General features: G+C 33.4%; 1 protein-coding gene across 4 annotated transcripts; it reads left to right on the forward strand.

Annotated features, from left to right (window-relative positions):
* The first annotated feature begins 2,046 nt into the window (after positions 1–2,046).
* Positions 2,047–7,297, forward strand: LOC110856074 (laccase-2). Of its 4 annotated transcripts, XM_035856811.1 has the most exons (9): positions 2,047–2,334; positions 2,418–2,499; positions 2,941–3,020; positions 3,330–3,577; positions 4,089–4,438; positions 5,611–5,910; positions 6,161–6,215; positions 6,589–6,792; positions 7,062–7,297. In XM_035856811.1, the coding sequence occupies exons 1-5, from the start codon at positions 2,074–2,076 to the stop codon at positions 4,267–4,269; spliced, it is 852 nt and encodes a 283-aa protein (XP_035712704.1). In that variant the 5' UTR covers positions 2,047–2,073; the 3' UTR covers positions 4,270–4,438; positions 5,611–5,910; positions 6,161–6,215; positions 6,589–6,792; positions 7,062–7,297. The 4 variants fall into 4 exon arrangements, with proteins under 4 accessions (XP_035712704.1, XP_035712703.1, XP_035712705.1 ...); XM_035856810.1 differs by having other exon boundaries at positions 6,161–6,792; XM_035856812.1 differs by lacking the exon at positions 6,161–6,215.
* Positions 7,298–10,625: the final 3,328 nt, after the last annotated feature.

The following is a 10,625-nucleotide window of genomic DNA, read 5'->3' on the forward strand; positions in this document are numbered from 1 at the left end:
CTAGGACTGAATTTTGCAATTCTTTTGATACATATGTATGCAAGTTGCTTAAGGATTTATTGCATTATTGATTATGAAATTTGCAAATTTGATGGTTCAATTCTTCTCGGAGACTTTCTTCTCTGTCAATATTTGCATTTCCTTCCGGGTCTTTATTTTGCATGAATTGAGGAAGAAGAATATCCTAGAATTTTGCTTATGCTGCTGCCCTCGCAGAAAAAAAATGGTTCGATTTTGCAACCGATATTTTTATGTAATACTTTCACTTCCGTCGGAATAAAGGAGGAAGAAAAGTCAACGTCCATGGACAAAGGAGCCGGAACTGAAAGTGGAGGAGGGAGTCGAATGCTCCACATTTTTCCTACCCAGTGAAACGAAAAGTACAATGCAAACATGTGGACATTAAGGATTTAATGTAATCGAAATATGGAGGGTTAGCAAGTAGAGGTTGAAATGTGCAATATTTACATACGTGTACATATTCTGTTATTTTAGGGAAGTGTTTAATGTTTACATCACATTTATCCAGTGTTTCTGCTGTTAAATAACACCTGCACGAAATTAGTGCACGAAAATGTTTTGAAACGTTTAATAACACCTACTAAATATTCTAGAAAGTGCATGAAAATGCACGAAAATGACGAAAATAATTTGTATGCAAATAAAATTGGAATAATGTAATTTTTCTAAATATTCGAATAATTGAGAAATCGATGTGCTATTTAAGATATTTTCCTCTTGATTTTAGTATTTTAGTGTAAAAATATTTATCATTTTTCAATACAAAAAATGAAAGTTTTTAAAATGACAATGAATTAACCTAACAATTTTTATGAACGGCTGAATACGGGCTTGTATTTTTATATAAAAAAATACTTCTCATTTGTTTGAAATTTTCTTGCCGAATAATAATTCCTGGTTATTCGATACCAAATTCCAATTTGACAGGGTGGGAATATATAAAATTTCTTGAAAATACGACATTCCCTTCATAAGTTGCATTTCATATGTTATTATGCATTTTTATGCATTTTCGTGCATTTTCGTGCATTTTTATGCACCATGCATCCATAAAAATAATTTCGTGCGCACAAAAAGAAACACTGCATTTATCGTATACGATGAAATTCTGAATTCAGAAAACGAATTAAATATATTTAACTCGTTTCGAAATATTGACTCAATTCACGCAAGGTAACATGGAGACTACTCACGTCAACCTTTTTCAATATAATTCAATTTCTTTTTTTTTCAATAAATTTGGATTGCACAAGCTTTATGCCAATTCTAATATTTTAATTTCTTCAGAGACCATTTAAAAATTACGAGATTATTGTATTTCTCAATATTGATCCATTTTTATTATATGTTTTCAATAAGTTTTGGTTGAACAGTTTTTATAGTTTTAATTGAAAGTTGAGCAGAATATTTCTGCAATTTACCATCTTTCTAAGATACATACTTACAAAAAAGCTCAAGTTAGATAGTAAACGTCTTCAACAGCTGGACCTCATCTTTTTCAAAATAATAATCATTACAAAAAGTCATTTTGTAATGATTATTATTTGCGCATTATAAATATAAACTGTTGCATATGTTGTTTTTGTTCTATGTATATTTAGCAGAAACCAAGTTGCATGCAACTTTAATAAAAACTTGCAAACCGTGCGATATTCTGCTTTTTACTGCTGAATGTTGATTGTTGAATCTGCATGGCCTGGCATGGCATACACACATAATGTACATACATGCCTGTCGAAAATTCAATCTGAAACATGCCATTTTGCATGAAACCATTATAAATAGTCTCGTTGAACTAATTTGCTAAATTTAATAAAATTTATACACTATAATTTATGTACGTATGCAAATGTGTACGTATGTACATATTTAACACCTTGTTTCATACATATCTGTAATTTAAAAAAGTTTACGAGAAAATCACGCACACAACGTTGCACTAATTTTGATGCAAAATCATCACTTATCCATTAATAAAATCAGAAGCTGATTTATCGAATGGGTTTAGTGTAATTTTGATTACAAGATTTGCTTAGCGTATAAACGTTAAAAATGTTAAAAGTTTCCAATATTTATCCCATATTATTGTTATTTTGGGGACAATGCGTCCTCCCTCAAGAGGCGCCTCCCTTCCTCGATAAGTTCTGCATCCTTTGCAACAATTCGTGCGAAGATGGGCCCAATTTTCATCGCTGGATCGTTTCAGAACAAGTCGTAGCTCCCGACAATTTTGAGCAAGTTGGGAAAGTAATTAACGGACAATTTCCTGGACCCACAATTACCATTGGGACATTTCAGCATTTGGTTGTGCTGGTGAAAACAAAATTCAATTACGTCTTTTCTCAGTCTTTTTTTTATCAAATTCATTATTTTCGTGTATTTGATTCCTATCTCAGGTCGAGAACAGGCTTTCTGTCCCACTAACGATTCACTGGCATGGTTTGCATCAAGATAGAACTGTCGCTGCGGATGGGGCAGGTCAGATATATATGTACATACCTGTTCAAAAAAACTTTTTTCATTCAAAGTTCAGTCATACCGATTTCTGAGTTAAGATTTTCATTCACACTCAGTGATTTTCTTTCATATTCATTTCATTTCATTTCATTTCTTACTTCGCCCCATGTATTAAGCATAGGGTGCAAAATGAAGAATTAAAAAAATCCTCTCATTCATAATCATTCATTCATTCATCCGAAATGACGGAATCGTTGAGTCATTTTCATTCGAATGACAGGAATTTCATATTCATTCACTATCATAGTCAGTCAAATGAAATGACGGAATTTTTCAGTCATTTTCATTCAAATTAGAGGAAATTCATTTTCATTCACAATCATATTCAATCACATGAATGAAAATGAATAGGTATGGTATGTATAGATATGTATATTCCATTATATCCACATTCTGTGTCAGGTTTCGTCACACAAGCCGACATCCCACCCAATGGAAAGTACACTTACTGCATGTTTATTGAAGATGAACCTGGAACTCATGTAATTAACAATTAGATATTTAAGAAGTTACTATTTGAATTGTGTATGGAGATTACACTCCAAATAAATTTGATTAAAATTTACTCAATTTTGAGTAAAATTGCCACCAAAGCAACTATTGAGTAAAATTTACTCTGACAAAGGTAAAATTTACTCAAGTTTGAAAGATTTTTGCTCAACCTTGAGTAAATTTTACCTTTGTCAGGGTAAATTTTACTCAATAGTTGCTTTGGTGGCAATTTTACTCAACTTTATTTACAGTGTACACATAAATAGCATAAACCACTAAATAATTAATTGTGTGCCTAGATGTACCACGCTCATACGGACATCGACATAATTTGGATTCACGGGGCACTCATCGTCAAAGACAACAATCCACCAATCTGGGCAAAGACTCGGGATGCGGGCAAGTATCACTACGACGAAGAGCGGCTCCTCATTCTGGAACAACTTTATCACGAACCTGTCGAACGTTTCGTGCAATCTTTGACCACGGCAGGAGTACCGCGGCCAGCAACGCAGAGTCTCATGATTAATGGGCAATCATTCGGAGTGTGAGTGAAGTCATATTATTTTCCACGTGATCTGATAACCAGAGGACGGATATGTATGTACGTAAATTCCGCAACATATGTATGTAATATGTGCTTAAAAAACCTCAAAATATGCACATGAAAAATATTTTCCAACATAAATTTTTTACTATATTCATGAAAATATAATTTTGAGGAAAACTGACTGAAGAAAAAAAATATTTTACATAAAAAACTTCGAAATATCTACTAAAATATTTACATTTAGAAAAATACTCGCAATGTACAGGAAAATATGTAAAATCTTCAAAATATATATGAAAATATGAAATCTGTACGAAAACCCTAAAACATGTAAAATAGAGAAAACTATGTTTGAATTTTTGCTATCATGGTTAGGTTGGTCAGTATACGAGGTTTTACTATGATCTTATTTGGTATGAAAAAGCTAGAAATACATAAATACATATCCGCCATCTGGTGATAACTATACCGTGCAAAGGCCTCTGCTCATGACCTTTGAAACATACAGGTGGCCAACCGGCAATTCTAACGCCGAAGGATACTCCCTTATCAGCGTGCAGCGAATGAAAACTTATCGATTTCGAATAATTAATTTGTCTTCCGAGTTAATGTTTCGATTTGAGATTGAAGACCATTCCATGACCGTGATTGAGATGGACGGCATAATCTGCGTTCAAAGTCAAAGTTGACCACGTGGATATTCACGCCGGCCAGAGATACTCCGTTCTTGTCAGGATGGATCAGCCCGTAGGAAATTATCTCACCCACATCGTACAAAATCCTGGACCAGGACCGTTAAATGGGGTCGCCATCTTGCATTACGAACATGCCGCTGATCCAACGCCACTACGCAAAATGGTATGTAAATATGGACATATTTATATTTTTCCATTACGTATGTACGTACATGCAACTTGAATTTGAATACTAACAATGCGATGGTGTGAAGTGTAACCCTCCGACTTGGTTGAAATTTTAAAATTATGTGGTCCAGGTCAATACAACCAACGTTTCTACAGGCAGTTTGTGCGATGGTCAGAATCTAGCAAAATATTTGAGGTTAAATATGAAATTTTTAGCACGGGAAGAGAATGGAAGTTGAGTTTGCTTCCTCCGCCTGATAAAAATCGCCCGTTTTTCAACTTTGACCTCAAATATTTTGGCAAATTCTGACTATCGCATAAATTGCATGAAGAAACGTTGGTTGTATTGATCTGGACCACATAATTTTAAAATTTCAACCAAATCGGAGGGTGACACTTCACACCATCGCATAGTAAGGAGGGGAGGTTGTGTACTATCAGCTCACGGATTTCGATGCCCTTTGGATATGTTGTAGTGTCCCACGAATGAACAACAACCCTGAAGCGGTTTGATTCCATGGCCACATTTGCGCCCGCCACGCCCAATCAAAGGTGCCCAAAAACGCTTTCATCCACTCAAATCCACGCCAAAAATCCAATTTTACTCCGATTTGGACATTTCTTTCACCATTCTACTCCCAGCTAGTTGCTTTGTTATATCCAACATTAAACTCAACTTTAGGAAAATTTTTAGTTAACAAATTCTGAATGAGCATTGTTGTAGTAATCAACAACGCAAATTATATGTATCTGCGAAATAATCATCGGACAAGTTGAGTTTGATGTTGGATAGAAGAAAGCAACTGTCTGGGAGTAGAATGGTGAAAGAAATGTCCAAATAAGAGTAAAATTGGATCTTTGGCGTGGGTTTGAGTAAGTGAAAGCGTTTTTTGGGCACTTTTGAGTGGGTGTGGCGGGCGCAAATGTGAACCACTTCAGGGTTCTTGTTCATAAATCATATCCAAAAGACATCGACATCCCAGAGAAAAATCGCAAGATCCCAGAGAAAGATCGAAATCCCAAAAGAGATCGAGATCCCGGAGTTGATAGTACACAACCTCCCCTCTTAAGTATGATATGCATACAATAATGTTGAATTGGTTATAAATAATCTGTATGTTATCAAATTGTATCGTATAAGTTTATTATTTTTGAAATTTTCTAAAGTCACGACCAGGTGCTTCCACTCCCATCGTGACGGATGAGTGGATCGTATCCCAACTCTGGCCTAATCCAATCTTAAAGCAGAGCCGAGTCTATCCCGTTCCAAAAAGGGTGGACAGGACGATTATGATAGATTTCCAAACGCGAATTGTCGGTGGGTTGGCGATAATTCTAATCAACGGCCACCAGTTCCGGAACCCAGAAAGGTCTTACTTGGACCAAATCAGAGATGGCGTAAATGTGACGGATAATCTGCAAGTTTTTGAGATTTTGCAGGGACAGCACATTCAATTTATCATGCAGGTGCAATAATACGTATCTGAACATGCATAATTTGCAAATTAGATACTCTCCATTCACGCAGGGTTGAACTTTTACAGAAATTTGGAATTCTGAGAAACGGCTTTCGTCCGAATAGCTTGAGGCAATTTGAGACTGGCAGTGGCGAAGTTTCTCAGAATTCTAAATTTCTGTAAAAGTTCAACCCTGCGCGAGTATATCCTCACATCTCTAACTAATCTTAAGTATGTATGTTCTCACGTATTTATATTAGAATCGGGCTATAAACCCTAACGGAATCTGCGCAACGCACCCATTTCACTTTCATGGTTCGTGGCCAACTTAATATTATAAACGAGCTCAATCATGATAAATTACGTAACTTTCACAACTTAAATACCAGTGTGAATTAAATTCAAGTCACTTACTGCTCCATTTATTATTAGAGTTCCAAACGATCCACGATTACATTAGCCGAATCGGCCGAATTATTGTATTATTTACGACCAGCTTATTGTATTTTGGCGTCAAAATCATTCAATTTTTCAAATTCTAAACACCTAATTGAATGAGTTTTACGCCAAAATAAAATAAAGTGGTCTTAAATAATATCAATAATATAATAATTCGGTCGATTCGGCTAATATAATCGGGGACCACTCGAAACTCAAACAACAAATGGAGCAGTATAATAATAAATAGGACGCTACTTTTACGTTGCCGCAACCGGTCCGGACCTGTTTGACCCGGAAAGAGACGGACCACTGATCGATGAAAATGTGCGAGCGTCAGGGGGACGGCTGGAATTTCGTGATGTTTTCGTCCAATATCCGGAACACACCAATTCCACCCTGGCTGCAGGGGAAGGCTGTGGATGGGTGGCCATTCGACTAATTGCCAACAATCGTAAGCATTACCATAAATTAGTTGCCCTCTCCTGTTTAAAGTACACTCTTAGAAATGGGGTTACGATTATAACCAAAAAGTAAACGTATGTGACTTTACCGCCGTGGTTATAAATTTGCCATCGAGTGGTTACAATTGTCACCGACTAAAGTTTCGCCGACTTGGAATTAAATTGTCACCACGGCGGTTGAGTCACATACGTTTACTTTTTGGTTATAATCGTAACCCCATTTCTAAGAGTGTACACACTGGAATTTTCCGTTTTACAGCGGGCATCTGGCTAACTCATTGTCACATAACGTCACACATGCTGGTAGGAAAAATGTTTGTTATTTGGGAACATAGCGACCTGAATCCCATCCTCCTTGGAGAATGAATGATGCATATTCTGGTATATGTAAAATCATGAAAAGATGTGAACAATATGTAGCAACTTTTAAAAGCCAAATTAGAAGATCCATTTTATGAGCTATCGGAAATAAATATTCCCAGGCAATGAATTTGATATTGTGAATTACCTCATTGTCATATGAAGACATCATTATTTGCTAAATAGAACACTTATATTTTATTGAAACTGAATTGGTAAATTTTGAAAACAAGTTGCATTGTTTAATTTTATCCAAAGATTGTCAGTAATTGTATATACATTTTGTTATTATAGTCTAAATTAATTCTTTCAGATTGAAAGAATTAATTTAGGCCTGTACATTAGACCACAATCTTTGGATTAAATTAAACAATGCAACTTGTTTTTAAAATTTGCGATGGGCTTTTCCATATTATTATTAAATACTTATTAAAGTTTGCAGGTTACTAAATTACAACATATTTAAAAGGTGTTAACGGTAATTCTTCTAAATAATTCGCAAAATATTCATATGTCTCGTAATTGAATGCACCACGAGAGAAAGGAAGCATGGCAAAATATAAATATTATTATTCAACCCGGATTCCCTAATTCACTTCCGGTTTCTGTACAGCCTGGATGGATGGCTGGGAGAGTATAACAACCCCTGCATTCAGGTCATCCATCCAATAATGCGATCAAATTTCATGCACAAATGTGATTAAATCGTCGACCACATGGCTCGCTCAGAATAAATTTTGCTACAATTTTCTCCCTAATAAACAGTAAAACTTTCCCTTAATCTTGTACGCAGTCCTTGGTAACTTTGCGAACTTTTGCAAACTTTTTCGAACCTTTACAAATATTTCGTAGATACCTACATAAATTAGCTTACAAATTTTTACTAGTTTGCATGCTAAGATCAACAGCGTCTTTTTGTTGTGTTCAAGTTTGCGAAATTATTTTACAAAATTTACGGATTTTACAAATGATATTTGCAAAAATTAAAGTACAAGAATTTGCATAAGACTTATTACAAAATATTGTTTGGGAAAAAAATATAAAAGGAGCATCTAAATATCTAATAATTTTTTTAATTGTCTCTATATAGCTTAAGATAAGATCAAAATTGGCGTAAAACTGTACCAAATTTTCAAAAAGGTTAAATTTTTTAAAAACGAATTTAAAATCCTAGAAAAATACTGAAATGATTTTTATTCAAATTTACAACTTACAGAAGGAGTACCAAATATTTAAGAATTAAAAATTTTTTAATAGTCTCTGTATTAATTAAAATATTAGAATTGGCGTAAAACTTTTTCCAAATTTTATTAAAATTAAGCATAGAATTATATCAGCAAATGAAATAATCTTGTAATTTTTAAATGGTCTCTGCAGAAATTTAAATATTAAAATTGGCATTAAGCTTAAAAATGAAAGGACAAGAATTTGCAAAAAACTTCTTCCAAAATATATTTTGGGAAAAAAATAACAATGGAGGATCCAAATATCTAATAATTTTTTTAATGGTCTCTATATAGCTTAAGATAAGATTGGCGTAAAACTGTACCAAGCTTAAAAAAACAGTACAATTTGAAAAATGAATTTAATCCAATCCTAGAAAAACACTGAAATAATTTTTCTTCAAATTTACAACTTACCGAAGGAGCACCAAAAATTTCATAATTTTGTAACTTTTCTGTAACATTAATTAAAATATTATAATAATTGACGTAAGTAAGCCTGATTCCAAAATTAGGAACGAAATTTTATCCAGAAATTGGTTCCCAACTCCAAAGTCAACCCAGACCTCCCCTCTATCCGAAAAAAAGAGAAAGTTTCCGCTTTCACCTCCACTGTCACTCTTCACACTTAAATAAAAGCTCGCTAGATTTCTCCCGACTCGTGGAAAACTTTCCCCACCTAAAAATCCGGATCATATCATTTCACAGTTAAACCACCGAAATTCCCTGAGATTATTCCGGTCATGAAGTGAAAGTGTTATTACACACGAGACGCGACATTTCTTCCTCCAATTTCCACATAAAGTTACATTTTTGAGCGAACTGCAATGTCAAAGTCAAGCCAAAAACAGTTGTTTAAATAATAATGGGGTGGATCAAAAGGTATTTGGAATTCGGAACGGGATCTCGTAAAGAAAAGTTGTCGGACTTATGGTTTGTCACTTATCACGAAGTAATTTTACGCCGATATTATTTCACTGGGGAGAAAAAACAAGTTTTGTCGGGCCGTTTGGATATTTTGCAATTTTTTGTGTAGTAAAAATACAATTTAGATTTTATTTTTACAACCACACGTTATTTAAGTTACTAAAATTTGAAGTTTTGTAAATTTTTGAATTTTTTACTTATTTGCAATTTTGTTAGGTTAGGTTTTTTGCGTATTTTTTTTGTGTAGTAAAAATAAAATTTAGATTTTAGTTTTGTAGCTACGTTATTCAACTTACTAAAATTTGAAGTTTGGTACATTTTGAAATTTTGTTCAGTTTTTACTTTTTTGCAATTTTTGAAATGTTGTTTCGGTTTTATTAATCAGTCAAAAAATTTCTTCAAAGATGATCTATTTGATTCCAAAACTTGTACACAGTGCAAGCACTAAAATTTAAAATTTTGCCTTTTTTGTATTTTAGAAACTTTTAAAATTTGGTTTCCTTTTCTAATGAATTAAAAATTCTCTGAATTTTAATAATGGGGTGGATCAAAAGATATTTGGAATTCTGAACGAGACCTCGTAAAGAAAAAGTTGTTAAACTTATCGTTTGTCACTTATCACGAAGTAATTTTACGCCGATATTATTTCACTGGGGAGAAAAAAAACAAGGTTTGTCAGGGTTGAATGCCATTTCACTATTTTACATTTTTTCTATATTTAATAGTAAAATTTAGATTTGATGATAGGTTTTGCAAAATTCAAACTACTAAAATCGCCCTTAATCATTCAAATTGATAAGATTTGAAATTTTTTTTAACGAATTTTACAATTTTCTTGAAAAATCGCATGACTAATTTCACGCCGATATTTTATTCTTAAAATTACTTTTGATGACGACGAAATACGTTTAAAAGTATTTTCTTAAAAATTTTTATTATTACTCAGAATTTGAATATTTCATGGCACAAATTGCAATTTTAACTACATTTTGAAATTTTGTTTCTCCTTGAAAAATTTCACAATATTTTGAACATTTATTTTGCCTAAAATAACTTTTGCCAGGGTTGCGTGCCGTTTGACTTTTGAATTTTTTGTGTAGTTGGAGGAATCTTCAGTTCCGCAAGAGCTATGAAAGTACACAACTTGAGTCAATAAAAATTCTCAAATTGTGTCCTTTATTAACTGAAATTTTTAAATTTTTTGAAACTGTTTTGAATGAATTTTAACATTTAAAAAAAATATTGCATGATTTATTTTATGACGAAGAAATAAGTCTTGGTTAAATGCCGTTTGTCTATTTTACAATTTTTTC

This window comes from Folsomia candida, unplaced genomic scaffold, assembly GCF_002217175.1.
Source record: "Folsomia candida strain VU population unplaced genomic scaffold, ASM221717v1 Fcan01_Sc014, whole genome shotgun sequence".
In the NCBI taxonomy this organism is placed as follows: Eukaryota; Metazoa; Arthropoda; class Collembola; order Entomobryomorpha; family Isotomidae; genus Folsomia; species Folsomia candida.